The 18,262-nt window shown below is 40.2% G+C and overlaps 1 protein-coding gene across 1 annotated transcript; it reads left to right on the forward strand.

Moving 5' to 3' along the window:
* The first annotated feature begins 225 nt into the window (after positions 1-225).
* THRSP (thyroid hormone responsive) lies at positions 226-7,284 on the forward strand. The gene is made up of 2 exons (XM_069070934.1): positions 226-891; positions 6,340-7,284. Exon 1 carries the CDS (start codon positions 429-431, stop codon positions 864-866), a length of 438 nt encoding a protein of 145 aa, XP_068927035.1. The 5' UTR covers positions 226-428; the 3' UTR covers positions 867-891; positions 6,340-7,284.
* The last annotated feature ends 10,978 nt before the right edge of the window (positions 7,285-18,262 follow it).

Raw genomic sequence — 18,262 nt, forward strand, 5'->3', positions numbered from 1 at the left:
TTATCAGATTTGATCAGGAAAGAAGGTCTCCTGACCCCAGGCTAGTGTCTGGTATGTTTTGTAAAGCTGAAAATCTTCCACCCTCACTATATTGCAACATAGCCTCAGAACGCAGGGCATGCTGGCCAGAAGCCCTGGCCTTCTGTTTACAAGCAGAAGGTTTCCAGGGAGAGAATAGCCATCTGCTTTATCAAGACCAGAATGGCTCAGTCACCTGACTCCACTCTGGGGTTCTCGAGATTGGCTAGAGATAGCGATGTGTTTATCTACTGGCTGAGATGGAACCATTCCATTCTCCAATGCCCTTTGTCAGACTGTCTCCTCCTGCCCCCAGATCACCCTGAACCTTGGGGAACGGTCTATAAATAACCAGGCTATTTGCAAATCTGCAAGCATCTCCCTGAGCAGTCACACTGGAAAAAGCAACGATGCAGGTCCTGAATAAACCCTACCCCAAAAACTGCCTGCTCACTGTTATGGACAGGTATTCAGCCACTGTGAGGAACATGGAGCAGGTGGTCATGATCCCCAGCCTCCTGAGGGACGTGGCCCCGGAAGAGCCAGGCTGTGACAGCCCCGCAGAGGAGGCAGGTCTGCATGACCTCTACAGCTACTACACCATGCTCAAGTCCATCCGCGTGGACGTGGACAATGGGCTGCTGCCCAAGGACAAGTGGAAGGACAAGATCACTAACTCAGACGAGGACGAGGAGGAAGATGAAGAGGAGAAGAGAGGGGAGGAGCTGGACCTGGAAGCTCAGTTCCATCTTCATTTCTCCAGTCTCCATCACATCCTCACCAATCTGACCCTGAAGGCCAATGAAGTGACCAAGAAATACCAAGAAATAACGGGGCTGACAATGTAGACCCAGGTGTCCTGCTCTCTGTTAGGTGAGTCGCTGAGCCCAGCTCAGGGGGAATCTGGATGGAGACACTTGTCTAGGAGGAAGGAGAAGTTGTAGGAGGGGAGTGTGGACGAGAGAAGAACAAGTGTCTAGCCCTGGATGGCTTCTTACAAAGCACTTCCTTTACAATCCCTTTATGAGGTGGGTAGGGCAAATATAACCCTCATTTAAGAGACAAGCAAACTGAAACCCAGAAAGATTTGTCCAGGGACATAGAAGTAATGTTGTAGAAAGAACCCTGACTTTGGAATTATGACATTAGGTTCGGCTAAGATCTCTGTGACTGTGGGTGGATCATTTAGCACCTTCAGGCCTCAGTTTCCTCATTTGTAAAATGAGGGGTTGATGACCTGTGAGGTCCCTTCCAACTCTAACATTCTATGGTCCCTCTTTTCTCTTTGTCTCTGTCTGTCTCTGTCTCTCTTTGTCTCTGTCTGTCTCTGTCTCTCTTTGTCTCTGTCTCTCTGTCTATCTCTGTCTCTTTGTCTCTGTCTCTGTCTCTCCACTTTGGTGGCTTTATCTCTAAATATGTTTTACCCCCTATAACAACAGGAAGTCCTTCACATGTTCACAATACTTTCACTGTCATACACTTTCAGAGCATCTAGGTGTCTTAACATTTTATGTACTATCACTGTAACTAATGTTATTATTTTGCAAGGTAACCCTGACTCATCCAAGGTCTTAGCTCTCATTTTGACTTTTCCTGACAGTTCCAAAGGTGCCTCAGCTTATCTTCACGACTCCAGCACTCCCAGAGGTGGGTTGTGTGACAGATAGCAAGTCTCCCCAAGTTGGGCCCAGGACATCAGCTACCTCCCCGGCCCCTGGACCTTCAGGCATCTCTGCTTTTCTCCGAACCACCTCCACTGACCTTTTTTGCTATTTGTTCAGTTAGCTAGGGCCATCCAGTCCTCCTGACTGCTTCTTAATACTGGCCCTCCCCCTAAGGTGGACTACAAAAGAGGTTGGAAGACTAAACCCACCTATTAGATATTGCCCTCATTCCCACCTTGGGAAACATCAATGATTTAGTACCAAATGGGGTTGTTGCTGACCTTCAACTCATATTATGTGGGGTTTTTCCTCTCTGTTCAAATATCATTTAATTAACAAGACTTTGTGTAAAGAAACAAAAGATTAAATATCAGAGATACAAAGATAGGCATTTAAAACCAAGATGCAACTGGAATTTTAGACCACTGAGTTAGATAGCACAGGAGGGGTCATTGTCTCCAGAAAGTTCCCTGTAAGTAGACATACATGCATGTGCACACACAACTGGGAGTTGACCCAGTAGCCCTCTTCTGTGAGCACATTCTCACATGGTGCTATTTTCTGTCACTTCATACACAAGGGTTCATTTACAAAATTATGCTTCTTGTGGGCACAGGCCTGTTCATTTCTTCCTGGGGTATTTATTCTGCAACTTGTGTAACTGCCACCAGGAGGTTATGGTCATGTGGTGTGAAGAGCTAGGCTTCTTGTATGGAGTTAAAATAGTATTAACATATTTATGTAATATTTTGAGGGTAGCTGGGTGGCACAGTGGATAGAGATCTGGGCCTGGAGTCAGAAAGACTCATCCAGTCTCAGATACTTACTAGCAGTGTGACCCTGGGCATGTCATTTAACCCTGTTTGCCTCGGTTTCCTCATCTGTAAAATGAGCTGGAAAAGAAAATGGCAAACCACTCCAGTATCTCTGTCAAGAAAACCCCAAATGGGGTCACAGAGAGTCAGACATGACTAAAATGATTGAACAACATGATATTTTACATTTTACAAAGTCCCTTACTTCTATTAGCTGTGTAGTGGGAAAACAGTAGAGTAAAGGTACCTAGGTTTAAGTCCTAGTTCCATTCAGTCAGTCAATAAACATTTATTAATTACCTCCTATGTGTCAGGCACTATGCTAAGCACTGGGGATACAAAAATTGGCAAAAGACAGTTCCTGCCCTCAAGGAGCTTACAATCCAATGGGGGAGACAAGATGCATACATGATATATGTACCAACAAATTATATGTTGGATAAGTAGGAAATAATCAAGTGGGAAGGCCCTGGAATGAAGATGGATTGGGAAGGCTTCCTGTAGAATATGGATTTAAGCTGAGACTTGAAGGAATCCAGGGAGGTCAGTGGTCAGAGTGGAGGAAGGAGAGCATTCCAGGCATGGGGGAGAGACAGAGAGAATGCCCAGAGCCAAGTAATGGAGGATCTTGTTTGTGGAACACCCAGGAGGCCAGTGTCACTGGTTATAAACAATGTTAGGTCAAGTAAACTCTTTGAAATTCTATTTCCTTATCTGTAAAATGAGGGTCATAATGCTTGTGCTGCCTGCCAGGAAAGCATTCTCTCAATTGTAAAACAACAGAAATGTAAATAATGATTATTGAATTGGATCTTTACAACAGCTTGTGATATTGCCTGGGCATATATTCTTACTTCTCTTTTACTGGTGAGGAGATTGGTGCTGAGAGTTGTTCAATGACTTGTTCTAAGTCACACAGCTAGTAAGGGACCTTACTGGAAGTTGAGTCTTGACTCCAAGAGGAATGTTATGTCCACTACTCCGCCATGACTCCTGGGTGGCCACAAGGTTCTGGTGTTGGGTCAAGAAGGTTTCACCAGGGTAGGTAGGGTAAGGGGTGGAAGATAAGATGCCTTGTAGGGGGGTGGAGGGATTCAGGATCCTTGATGTCATTCAGGCATTTTAGTTATGTCTGATTTTTCATGACCCCATTTGGGATTTTCTTGGCAGAGATACTGGAGTGGTTTGCCATTTCTTTCTCCTTTCCTTTCTTCCTTACAGGTGAGGAAACTGAACCAAATAGTTTTAAGTGATGTAGCATTTAAAAAGGTTCAAGAGATATAATTTCTGGATAACTTAATAATTGTATTAATAATGCCAGCATTTTAATAAAAGGATGGTCATTTGTCCATCTCTCTCTAGAACAAAGACAATCATGGCAGAGGGCTCATGGCTTGTATGTCCAGTAGAAGAGGGATATTTCTGAGGGTGGCAATTACTTCTGATTGGTTAACAATTAATGAGAAAATGAATATTACAATGAGGAGGTGGACCTGAACTTTGATTGTGTCATTTACTTCCAAGTTACTCCCAGCCTTGGGCAATCTATTCAAAGAATTTATCCCCACCTAAACATGAGTAGAACACAATGACTTCCCCACCTGGATTGGGTCTGGATAGAGGAGAAGGTTAGCGCAACCTTCAGAGACTGAGGTCCTGAAATGAGGATAAAAGAAAAGGGGGGAAATATGATTTTCCCCAAGTCATTGGTTATTTGTAATCATTTCTCTCAGTGATTTGCCTGAGGTCACCTAGCTAGTAAATATCTGAGGTCAGATTTGAACTTAGGAAGAACTATCCACTGCACCAGGTAGCTGCCCTAATTCATGATCCTAGGTTGCTTTTAAATACTATGTCTGTGTTCCCAAAGAGATAGTGAAAAAAAAAATCACCACCTTTTATTGCTAGGTCTTTCAGCTTAATTTGTATCTGAGCTAGAATCTTTTCAGTAACAGCCCTGAGAAGTGATCACCCAGAATTTCCCTGAAGGCCTCCAATAACAGTGAACTCATTACCTTATGAGGTAGCCCATGGCTGTTAGAATAATACCTATGGTGCTATAAGATTTAAAAAGTGCCTTCCTCATGACCTCTGGTGCTTAGCCCCGGCCTGGTACATAGTAGGTGCTTAATAAATATTGATTGATTGACATCCCTTTGAAGTCGGGAATATATCATCATTATTCATATTACATCATTTAAAAAAATATTTTTCTCATTTGACAAATGAGGAAACTAAGGCTCAGAGAAATTAAAAGGATAGTCTAATGGTCACAAACAGCTAATAAGTATTACAGCTGGAATTCAAAACCATTTCTCTCCTGACTCCATGTATGGAGGTCTCCTATCCTATGTGAATTCTGTCAGAACATTGTCCTTGATCTTGGGCTGGAATCAGTACAACTTCTCCATAATAAATAGCCCTTCAAATAGTGGAAGTGAGTCATTCCTCTTCCCCCAAATCTCCTTTCACCAGGTACAAACACCCCATCTTCTCAGCTGATGCCCAGATGACCTGTTTCTGAGTCTCCTCACATCACTGGTTAACTCTCCTCTTATCAATGCCTTGTTCATATGGCATTCCAGTGTCTCCTGATTACCTACAGGACCAAACAGGAAGTGCTCTTGGGGGCATTTAATATTCTTCACAACCTGGCCTCTTCCTCCCTTTCCAGTCTTCTTAGACTTTGTATCCCACTATTGACTCTGGGATCCAACCATTCTTGCTCTTCTTCCCCTCTCCCTCCCCTCCCCCCACATTCATTTCCCACCTCTAGGACTTTGCACTGGCTCACTCTTTTCACCTTCACCTCTTGACATTCCTGCCTTCTTCCAGTACTCAGCCCAATTGCCCCAATTGCCACCTTCTGCAGGAGGCCTTCCCAGTTCCCCCAGCCCCTTGAGTCTTACCTTCCACGTATGGAAGGCATCTCTCCACGTATTTCTCTCACTAGTATGTAAGCTCCTTGAGGGCAGGGACTATTTTTGTGGTTTTTTGCCTTTCTTTATATTCCTGGTGCCTAGCAGTTCCTGGCCTCTAAGAAATGAAGACTTGATCACATATTGTTGATTTGAGTGATTGATGTGGTCTGATCAAGATTCTATTCAGGCATGATGAGATGGATAGAACCCTGGTCATAGAGTCAGAAGGCCTGAGTTTAAATTCTGGCTTTGCCATTTACTAGCTATATGACAGAAAATTCTAGAAATAGGAGAAATTCTGGCAGAGAAAGTACTGGACAGCAAGGATTGGGCAGTGTACAGAAGGGGAAGAAAGGAGGATAACAGTGCTCCTACTACCTCCTACCGCGTGTCCTATGGGACATTATCATCTTCATCTGTAAATGAGAGCATTGGATCACATGAGCTCCTTGGTCTGGTCTACAGACAAATCTACAGGTATGGGGCCTGACACCTCCCTCACCCTGTAGTGTACTCTTGCTCACACGGGCTATAATGGCTCAAAACGTGCCTCAAGTAGCTGTCCTACTCACTGCTGGTGTGCACCACCTTTTGGTGGAAGGTAGTTTCCTAACAACAGGACAGGTAGGATAAGTGTGTTAGTACCATATTTGTAGATGAGGACACTGAAGCTGAGAGAGAGGAGGTAACTTAATCCATAATCCTACCTCCAGTAAATGGCAAAGACAGAACTGGAACTCAGACCTTCTGATTCAACGGCCTGTGCTCTTTCCATTTCATCATGATCTGTCTGAATTAGATCCAGCCAAACTCTTGGCAACAATGCATGTGTGTGAGTTGAGGTTGGGCATTAATCAGTATCTGATCTCATCACATGGAAGAAAGTATTGACGTGGTTTTCTTTTTCATTGAATCCCATAGAATGCTCCACAACTTGTTTGGCTGAAGACTCCAGCCCCAGGCACGAACAATGAAAGGCACATGGGCATTGTAACATTTTGTGCCCGGACATTTGCTGGGGGCTGCAGAAAAGACAACTCCGGCAAGTGTGTTCCTTCCACAGCTACCCAGCTGGGACATTCCTCATGGACTCACCTGCCAGGAACCAGAAGATCTTTGCCAAGGCTTTTGAAAGCTAACTCTGATCCTGCCTCCCCTGGGTCATTAGCAGGGGTTCGTGGATGATTTGCAGGAAACAAGAAGAGATCCTCTTATCTTCATTTTGTCTGACGCTGCTTTTTCTCCCATCCTACTTATGTTCTCCAGCTTTTGCCTCTCATCTACTTCCTGATGGTGACTGCTTTGAGGTTAAAAGTGGCAGGATTCCCTTAAGGTAGAGTCAGGAGAACCTACCAGCTCCCCGTCCCAGAACCACTGATCTTCTGCATTAAAGGGTTTATGAACCACACTTTCTTACCTCTGTGTTGGAGACCCTTGAGCAGAGCAACAAATCTGGGTTGATTTGGGGGAATGTTATACTTTTCTTGGCTTGAATCTTCATTCAGAAATTTGGGGACACCCTACTTGCTAGACAAAACGTATTTCTCTCCTCTCAGAAAGTAGACTACAGATATGGAATGTTGTATACAGTGAGCCATGGTTGATAAATGTTTGTTTTGCTTAAGTGGTTTTTTTTTTCTGTTTTATTTGTTTTATGAGAGGGGATTGAGGGAAGGGAGGAAATGTTACAAGTCAGAGTTTGGTTAGGTGTGATTACTAGAAAATGACAGTGATGTAAAAAAAAAAAATCCAAAAATTAAAAAATAAAACCTTTTTAAAAAAACAAAAGAGATGTGGCCTATTTTTTAAAAGTCCATTTTATTTTCAGTTCCAAATTCTCTCCCTTTCCCTTCCCCATTTCCCACCCTTTGAGAAGGCAAGAAAACAAAATCCATTACAAATATGTATAGTCATGCGAAACAAATTTCTGCATTATCCATATCCAAAAAAAGAAAGAGAAAAGAAAAAATGAAAGGAAAATGTATTTTCATCTGTGCTGAGTCCACCAGCTCTCAGTCTGGAAATGGATAGCATGTTTTATCGTGTGTCCTCTGGAGCTGCGACTGGTCATTATGCTGATCAGTTACTAAGTCTTTCAGAGTTAATTACCTTTATAACAGTGTTGTTATTATATAAATTATTACTCTGGTTCCACTTCACTTTACATCAGTTCATAGAAGTCTTGCCAGATTTCTGAAACCATGCCATTCATTGTTTCTTATATCGCAAGAGTATTCCATCATATTCACATCATAACTTATTCAGCCATTCTCCAGTTGCTGGGCATCCTCTCAGTTTCCAATTATTTGCTATCACAAAAGGAGCTGCTATAAGTATTGTTGTACAAATGGGACCTTGTCCTCATTCTCTGATCTGTTTCAGGGTACAGACCTAGTAGTGATAACAGTGGATGGGAGGATACACACAATTTAATAGCTTTTGGGGCATTGTTGATGTGGTCTGCGGTTGAAAAAAAAATCTGTTTGCTAGACAGCTCAGGAGACAGGCACAATTTCCTATTTGAAAGTACACTGTCCATAATCTATCAAAAGAAAGTTGTATTAAAAGGAAAGAAGAAGCAATAAGTAAATTATAGTATCCCCATGTCTAACAAGTTCCCATGTTCAGTGTCCCCCAAGGCACATTAGTGTCTTATTATGCTGTTAAGAGATAACGAAGAGGATGGGTTCAGAGAAATGAGAAACGATTTGTATGAACTGATGCAGAGTGAGGTGGGCAGAACTAAGTGAACAATTTATAAAGTAAAAGCAATATTGTAATGACAACTTGGAAAGACTCAGGAATACCACAATTCCAGAGGATTCAAGATGAAACATGAAAACCACCTCTTTATAGAGAAACTCAGAGAGCAGACAGGCAGGCATATTTTGAGGGAACATGTCTGATGCTTATTTTTTTTTTTGCTTAATTATACACATTTATAACAGGGGTTTTGTTTTCCTTATTTTCTTGATGGTGGAGGAGGGGATATATGGAAGAGGGAAAATGTAGATCTGAAAATAAAATTTATTAAAAAATAACAAGTTTGTTCCTCTTCTTGTTTAGGCAAGGTTACAATCAATGGAAAAGCACTTATTAAGCACCTATTATGCACCAGGCACTGTACTAGGAATTGGGAATACAAAGACAAAAATGAAACAATCCTTGCCCTTAATGAGCTTACATTCTAATGGAGGCATTCGGTGTATATACATATATACATGTATCTATCTATCTATATATGTATGTATATACACATAGGATAAATATAAAGAGAATAAATACAAAGAGGTGGTTTCAGAGGGAGGGCATTATCAGTTAGGCAGATTAGGAGAGGCTAATGTAGAAGCTAGTGCTTCAGTTGCATCTCAAGGGAAGAAAGGCTCTTTATGAGGAAGAGGTGAGAAGGGAGTGCATGCCAGGCATGTGGAAGGGCCAGTGCAAAGGCAAGGAGATGGGAGATGGAGTACCCTGTGTGAGGAAAAGAGAGAAGAACAGTTGGGTTGGATCCCAGATTGTGGGAGGGGCAGTAATCTCCAGATAGGTTAGAAAGACTAGGGCTGAGTTGTAAAGGGATTTAAAGACTAGAAAGAGGAGTTATATTGTATCTTAGAGCCTTCTGATTTGGTATTTGTCTGATCAGCCACAGTCAGACACACTGTTCCTTGACCCCAACATAGTGATGCCATTTTGGTCCTTTTCAAGAATGGACAACAACCAACTAACCAGAGGCAACAAGGAGTCAGTGGAGTTGGATGAGTAGGGAAGTGACATGGTCAGATCTGAACATGAGGCAAATCATTCTGGCAGCAGTGTGTAGGATGGATGGAGTGGTGAGAGGCAAGAAAATTGAAGCTAAGGCGCTTCAACTTTTCTCCAATCCACTATCCCCACTCACTTATTGTTGTTGTGTTGTTTCAGTCATGTCTAACTCTTTGTGACCCCTTTGGAGTCTTCTTGGCAGAGATAGTGCAGTGATTTGCCATTTTCTTCTCCAGCTCATTTTACAGATGAGGAAACTGAGGCAAAAAGGATTAAGTGATTTGTCCAAGGTCATATAGGTAATAAATGTCTGAGGCCAGATTTGAACTCACAAAAATGAGTCTTTCTGACTCCAGGACCAGCACTCTATCCACTAAGTCACCTAGCTGTCCCCTAGGTACTTAAGGGAGATAGACCTCCATCCAAAGTGATTTAAATACCCCAGTCATTTAATGGTATTTAAGTCATATTGGGTGGAGGTCTATCTCATCAGTAAGTACACCTGTCTTTGGGATTTTCCATTGAGAGTAAGAATCAGATAAAGCCTGATTACATTTATATTAGGGGCAGCTAGGTGGCACAGTGGAGAGAGTATTGGCTTGGAAGTTCAAATCTGGCCTCAGACACTTACTAGCTGTGTGACCCTAGGCAAGTCACTTAACCTTGTTTGTCTCAGTTTTCTCATCTGTAAAATAAGCTGGAGAAGGAAATGGCAAGCCACTCCAGTATCTTTGCCAAGAAAGCCCCAAAATGCAATCATAGATAGTTGGACATCACTGAACACATTTACAGAATGAAACAGAATGTCTTAGAATTTTCATTGGGAAGAGAAAAGATATTGGATAGCCCTAAAAAGGGGACTTCCAGGATTAAATGTCCAACCATGGGACAGGTCTATTTCAGCATTCACATAAATAATGTTTATTGACTATAGATAACACAAGTACTGAAAATGGCATATCACCTGGCATTGGCAGAAGCAGAGCTGGTGGTTTGTCATTAATCTGTTGTACTTCTAGAGAGGCTGATGTTATTATAGAGGATTATGGGTAGACCAAACCCTAAAGGACTGTGAGAAATTTTCATTCCCGTGAGAACCTTTTCTGCCATTAACTAGAACAATGGAAAATACCTATTCTGATTGCTGCAAATCAATTATTCACAAATATGTAACCTTTTTCTCAGAATATTCCCAAAACTCCCACTTAGTTGCTGAGCTTCACTGACTATTTTGTATACCTTCATCTTTCTTCCAACATTGTATTCCTTCATTAATCTCCCAACTTTGTACCAGCCTCATTTCATTCTTCTGTATTCTCATAAGATTAAAAATTATTCAGCTATACTTAGCTTGGGTCACTTGGCTAAGACAACTGGTTAGTGTGTCTGTGATCTGGGCCTCTCTTTTTGGCCACAAGTGATAAAAATGCCATGGCAAAGACAGAGAATGCAAAGTGGTAAATTAATTCTTCAACAATTTTGGAGCTGTCACTTTGATAGATATAACTGATCTCAAATTATGAAAGGAGCTGTTTTTCCACATCAACATTCCAGCCCCATTTTGGTGAGGGCTAGACTCATTCCTAGGCTGCCTCAATTGGACTACTAAAAAAATTCAAATATGGCTTGATCAATATATTCTTCTGGAAAGGGCCCAACAGATCCCTGCTGGGATTTCCCTGTTTATCTTATGCTACTTACTGTAAGCTGGTTCTGGGTTTTGAGGCTGGTGCTTCTAGTTTGAAGCTGGTCTGTGATGGCAGTATTTGATATGATTTTGTTAACTATTTTGAGATGCATAATAATAAATAGCTAGCATTTACATAGCACCCACTATGTACCAGAAACTGTGCCAAGTGCTTTACAAATATTATCTCATTTGATCCTCACAACACCCCGAGAAGTTAGGTGCTATTATCCCCATTTTACCAGTTGAGGAAAAAGAGGTAAACAGGGGTTCAGTGACTTGCCCAATGTCACACAGTGCCTGGCACATAGTAGGTGCTTTAAAAATTGATTGATATTAAGTGTTTGAGGCCATATTTGAATTCAGGTCTTCCTGATTACAGGTCCACAGTGCCACTGTACCACTTAGATCTCTCTGGCACAGGGCATGAAGGTTTTGAACCCTCCACTGTTGATGTGTGTGGGTCTGTCTCTGATGATGGCATTTAAGTGAATTTGGCTTGAAGGGGTCTTGGCCCTTTGTTTGTGTTGAGCTGATTAGTATTGAAGGTCTTAAGATCTTCTGAGTTTAGCTGTAGCTCTGGTCTCTTGGAAAGCTGCAAGCTTTCTTGGTGATGCTGGACTCTGTTAGTTTTGTCTGAGAACCCTGGAATTTCCTGGTCTCTCAGGTCTATAGTCAGCTATGTATGATTAACCTCTGCTGTTCATCAGTTTCAAAGGAAAACAAGAATTCTCCCACTTTGAGTGGAGGTCTTCTTTTTCCCTAATCTAGCTGCTCCAGGGCTAAGATAATGTCAATTGCCAAGATGAAACAACACTCTCTTGTTTCTGAGATGTTATCTATGATAATATATTATTATTTATGATAATATATATTTAAGAATTAAATTAAAAATCAACTTCTGAATATGAACTTGTGAATTATAATGGAAACAAAAATTGAGTTTGTACTGAATTCCAGTGAAGTTTCTGAGAACTTACTCTGGATTGTTAAAATGGAAATTAAGAAATTTCACTATTTTTAATGGGGCCTATTTTTTTATTCTCTTTTTTCTCATGGAGACTGTGGGGTAGAGTCCCTCAAACCCTGTACTGACTTTGGTTCTCTCTTAAGTAACTGATATGCATGTTTGCAGACTGAGCCCCAGAACTGAAAATTCATTTTACCTGTCATTTCTCAAGGCAAACTGTTTTAAGTTAATTTATTCTCTTATTTTTGTCTTATTATTAAGAGCTATTTAGTCTTTCCTCTTTCTTCTAGTAGCTTGGGTCTTTTAATTTTTCTTCTCCAAAATTAGAAAGGAAACTTTCTGGGGAAAGAGCCAGTTTAAGTAAATGATTTGGTGGCACTCAATTGTTTAGCACATTGAAGCAAAGTATGTACAGATCTAAGTGTAACCATAGTGGCTAAGTACCCAAAGGACAATGGGTAGAAAAAAAAAACTGTTTGGAAATCTGGAAGTTTCCATTTTGGATAACCAAGTATTAAAGTTATATGATTGATTCGAGAAAACTGGCAAAAAGCCAAAAGTAGTCAGTGCAGCTTGAACACTGACATGTTTAAAAATTAAAACAATAAAGCTTCAAAATGGGTCCATCATACTTTTGTGATTTATATTACGTAAAATAGTATATATAAACATACTAAATTGCAAGATATGCAGAAACAGTGGGAAAAGAAGAAACGAAACCTAATGATACACTGAATGAAACACATGACATGATTTGGAAGTAGAACATTTTAAGATTAAGAAATTAAATTTACTTAATAGGAAAGTGAATTATAACAGACAAAAACAAATCCAGTTACAACATACTTGGCCTGAATTGCAAGACATTTGCAAACTATTAGTTATTCATAAAACTGAACAATAGTAAGATTGAAGTTGGAACAAAATAAGAGACAGAGAAAAGTTTCTACCTGTTGCCAACTGAGCAGGGGGTTTTCTAAAGAGACAATTTCTCTCAGTTTAGAAGGTAACACAGGTAAATGGGGGCAGTTTTGTTAATATCATGTTAAATTTAATATGTACTTAAAAGACTACATAATAGACATTCATGATTTTATGTACAATTCTTTTTTCTATTGTTTGTATTTTAAATAGTTCACATTTGTTAAGTTTATAATTTAAAGACATTTAAAAGAGGAACAATTGCTTCCCAGAATTTTGGGGAGAATCTTAATAATTTTCCATCCTAATTTCACAAAAACTTATATCTTTATTTGGATTTGGAAAAGGAAGCTGGAATCATGGAGCAATCTTAGACTTGAACAATCAAAGTTCAGATTTATTCTGGGTCTGATAGATCAGTTGAGGACAATTATCAACCATGGTATAGTTGATCTGGGCTGTGGATAGTAACTGACAGACAATAGCATTATATTCTTGCAGTGGTGACATTACTGATACTTTATGGTGATTTAAAATTTTTTTCTTATAATAGCATTTTTTTTTTCCAATTACACATAAAGACAATTTTCAACATTCATTTTTTGGAAAAATTTTGAGTTCCAAATTTTTCTCCCTCTCTTCTTCTCCCTCCAATATAGGTTATACATGTCATGCTGCTTTTTTAAAAAAAAATACAACCATTATAGGATGTCAACATTCGGAGACAAGTGTTTGGAAATATATTCAGTTGAACTGGTTTTTGATGGAATTGTTGTTTCATATTTTGTATTTCAAATGTTCATAATATTATTTACATTGATGCTGCTTGTAAGTTTCAAGTATTATAGTTTTATTATTATAAGCTATGCTGTTGATATTTTGAAATGATACCTAGTGTGTGATGCTTCTATAATATTAATATTAAGGGAGTGAGAATCTTCTTCGGTCTCAGTACTATGATAGCTTTATGATTCTGAGCCTTCACATAGCAGAAACATTTGTTTGGGAGACATGGTTAATGATTAAATGATTAAATATTTAAAGTGTAGATGCTGGTATATCAAGAGTGATTTTGGTTTTGATCAAGTTCAAAGACAACAAGAATTGGACAGAGGAGCAGCTAGGTGGTGCAGTGAATAGAGTGCTGGCCCTGGAGTCAGGAGGACCTGAGTTCAAATCTGGCCTCAGACACTTAATACACAGATAAAAAAAAAACAAAAACCAAAACAAACTATCCATATGACCTTGGGCAAGTCGCTTAACCCCAACTGCCCTACCTTCTCCCCTCCAAAAAAAAGAATTGGATAGAAATGGTCTGTATACTGAAAAAATGGTCAGAAATAGGAAAACTTTTCAGTACAATTAGGAGTGAAGCAGATATTAACTAATCATGATCCCAAATGAGTGGCTTCTAACAGAATGAAGCATAAGTATATTTATAGTTAATAAATTGAGGTGGCTGAAAAATCTTCATAAATGTTAAGCCTAAAAGTAAACTGAAACCAGAAATGCTATCAGTAGTCCTCAGGATATAATTAGAAAATTGGTTTTGTATTTTAAAACTTCAGATTATGATACGAAGGCTTCATGGATTTATAAAATTTATACAACTAGACATCAATGTCAAATTAGACAAGTTATCAAAATTTATCTAAGTTCTGTCCCTCTTTTCCAATCAGATGGGAAGATGGAGCTCTACAGCAGTTTATTAGAATTTGTTTGGTAATGAATTCATTCAGATTTTCTAACAGCTTTTTTCCCTCTGCAATAATGAGTACACAGAATCAACTTTAAGAACATAAAGAGCATAGTTTGAAAACCACATAGTTCACAAGTAGGACTATATGGAACGTAACCAAAACTAATGGCTGCTTATATTGCAAATTTGGGTATGTTTCTTGGAAATTATACCCCACTGAGTGAATGCTGATGTTTTGTTATCTAATCATCAAAACAAATCCCAGTATATTCTGATATATATGTTAACTTACAGACAATTACACTTCATTTTAAAGGAAACAACTGGAACTTTCTTATGAGGTGGAATCCCTAGGCTAATTTTGACTTATTGCTTATGATCTTGGTAAAAGTGTTTATGTAGACAAATCAGTAATTCACCCTGCAAAGGCAAAATGCCAACAGCTGCCAAGTGGGAACTGTATAGCAAATCCATAATTAAACCAATTCCACATGAACGTAGATTGCTGTGAAGGTCAGGCTGACAATCTCATGAAGGCAGTCATGGGATCCCCTTGACATATTTCTCATTATTCATCTCTTCTTTGAACAGGTTTCCCACCTTTCAAACCACAAGCCCTTGAGTACTGTGAAGTAATGATGTGTAAATCAATTGCTCCATAAAAATCCCCAATTGCTGCCCAGGATCAGCTGAGGAAGCTTTGCTCCAACATACCTATTAAAGGTTACTCTATGACTTTCAGAGTCAACTGAACAATTCAATATGGTACAGCAACGCCCTCCTTTATTTACCCTCTGGCAGTGAAGTCCTCTGGCAGATGAAGGCAGTATCTCCAAACTCTATGTATCCCTGAATCTACAATGAGGATTCAGTGGCATCTTGTAAAGCTAGATCTTAGTTGCTGTTATTTCTCCAGTCTCCAGGACATTTCCCTTCCTTTCCCCTTGAGTTTAATGCCTGGTCTATAGTCTTTCCACTGTGACTTCTGCTCTCCCATTAGAGGACTTCAACATACATACGAAGGCTCCTTTAAATATACTAACTTCATATTTCTCTGTCCCACCTAAGCTGCACGGAGTCAGACACTCATGCCCTTGATCTTGTCATTACCCATAAGTTCTGCCTCCATGTTTATGAACTTGAAACTCCTTTATCCAATCATAATCTTTTATCATTCCATCTCTCCCTATGCCTTATGACCCTAACCCTGTTCTGCATCCTCACAGTGATCTCCGGTGTCTCCATTCCTCAGTTCTTTCTCGAGCCACATCCCTGGGGGAATCTGTAGCCTTGAGGACATATGTGAGCCTCTAGGTCCTCAAGTGCAGCTCTGTGACTGAATCCAAACTTCACAGAAAAAATCCCTTTGAAAAAAGGATTTGTTCTGTATAACTGTGACTTAGTCTAAAGGCCACACCCAAGGACCTAGAAGGCCACAGGTTCCCTGCTTTTGGGCTAGATCATCCTGCTTTTCCTATCTTGACTTGTTGGTGAATCACTCTGATACTATGCTCTACATCAAATTCCTTGTTCTCTTGTCCTACCACTGATCACACCTTGCTAAGGTCCAACCCTGGATTACTCGGATCCAGGCCTCCATTCCTAGTCATATGCTACTGAATAGAGCTGGAAAGAATCACAGAACCATGTTGACTTGGCACATTACAAATCTGTTACAGAACCTTAAATGGGTCCTCAGTGCAGTAAGTCAATCCTTTTATATCACTCTGATTGATTTGCTGTCCCACCCACCCGAGGCTATTCCCAACCTTCTCCCCACCATCCCTCTAGTCACCAGTGCCTGCAACCTTGAATCAACTGATTCTGCACTTGCACTCACCCCACATATCCAATGTGTTGTCAAGTCTTGTCATTGCGATCTTCACAACCTCTTGTATAGATTTTTCTCTCCACTCACACAGAAACCACCATGGGGAAGTCTCTTGCCATCTATACCTGTACTGCCACAACAGCCTTTCAGGTGGTCTCCTTGCCAAGTCTCCCCATTCCAATCCATTCTCCCCTCGGTTGACAAAGTGATTTTACAAAAGCATAAATCTGACCATGTCACCCCCCATCCCCCTCAATAAACTCCAAAGGCTCCCAATTACCTCCATGATCAAATGCTCTGCAAATGCTCTCTTTGGCATTTAAAGTCTTTCACAAAGTAGCCTCTTCCTCCTATTGCTGTCTTCTTAAAATACACTCCCTCATCCACATAGTAAATTAAGCAGCTCTACTCATTATTCCATCCATGTGACACTCCTTTCCCATCTGTGCGCCTTTTCACTGTCTGTCTGCCACTCCTGGCATGCCTTCCTCCTCTCTTCCACCTCCCAGCTTTCCTAGTTTCCTTTAGGACTTAGCTCAAATCCCACCTCCTTTAGGTTATTTCCAGTTCCATACTGCTCCCTCTTAGTGCATTCCCTCCAAGATTATCTTCCAGTTATTTGCACGTTGTCTTCTCTATTGTGGTGGCTAGGTGGCGCAACAGATAAGAATGCCAGCCCTGGAGTCAGGAGGACCTGAGTTCAAATGCATCCTCAGACACTTACTAGCTGTGTGACCCTGGGCAAGTCACTTAACCTTGTTTGCCTTAGTTTCCTCATCTGTAAAATGAGCTGGAGAAGGAAATGGCAAACCACTCCAGTGTCTTTGTTAAGAAAACTCCAAATGGGGTCATAAAGAATTGGACACTACTGAATGGAATGAATAAACAACAAACTTCTCCATTGGAATGTGAGCTCCTTGAGGGCAAAGGACTGGGTTTTTTATTTTCTTTTTGTTCCCAGTACTTAGCAAAGTGTCCGGCACACAGTAAATACTCAATAAAAGCTGACTGACTGTAAGTGTAAGTGTAAGACCAGGTGGCCCTGGTCAATCTCACCTCATATCAGTGCATGAGTCAGAATGCAGAATATGTCCTTTCCATAACACAGGTGCAGTTTCTTCTAAGTAACTCTTAAGGAGGTCCTTCAAGATCTGACACCAGAAACTGAGAGATGCTTGGAGTTTGGCAATGTGCCTTTTGTAACCCAAACAGAGTTACACCCAACATCTTACTCCCATACTTTGCTCACATGTTTTAAGGCATAATACATATAAGAGGGTAGATGACTTAAACAGTTGTGTATTCATGTCACTCATTTAATTATAAGACCTTAATTTTTTTCATTACACATAAATTTGAGATATATTAGAAACATATCCCACTGAGTTCATCAACAAAAGCTCTTGGGAAAGAAATAAAAGCAGGCAAGGTGAGAAGTTTCAGCGAACTGGATGAAATTCTTCAAAAATTTCAGCATAAGTTTTCTTTTCTACAAAAGAAAAAGATATTATAAGATGAGTATTTTAAATATTTTCATTAGAAGTCTAGTTTAAATTTTCCCCGAACATATTTACTGTTGACAGGATACATGTATTTAAAGGTATCACTCAGAAATTTTCCAGAGTAATCGGTTAGAAAGACTTTGCTGTTGCTTCCCTTTAGAGTACTGGGTTGGGGTGAGGTCAGGTTGTTAAAATGACTGCAGTGCTGCTGTGTGGAAGACAGAGGAAGGGAAAGAGAAGCACTGACTCCATCAGTCAGGAGAGGGCAAGCAGCCAGGCACATTCAAATGTCTCTGAGCTCTGGTTTCCAAAATAAATGGCTCACAGCCATCAGTTGTTCAGAACTACAGTAGGGCATAATATTTACACCAGATTTTAAACTGATCTTTTAGCTTTCTCAAACTAATGACCACATTCCTATTCCTGTAAATCTATTCTAGTGATATCAAAAAGAAAAACAAAAACACCTAAA

The sequence above is a fragment of the Petaurus breviceps genome, unplaced genomic scaffold, assembly GCF_028583685.1.
Source record: "Petaurus breviceps papuanus isolate PSGF00001 unplaced genomic scaffold, PetGlider_PUasm1.0 90823, whole genome shotgun sequence".
NCBI classification, from domain to species: domain Eukaryota; kingdom Metazoa; phylum Chordata; class Mammalia; order Diprotodontia; family Petauridae; genus Petaurus; species Petaurus breviceps.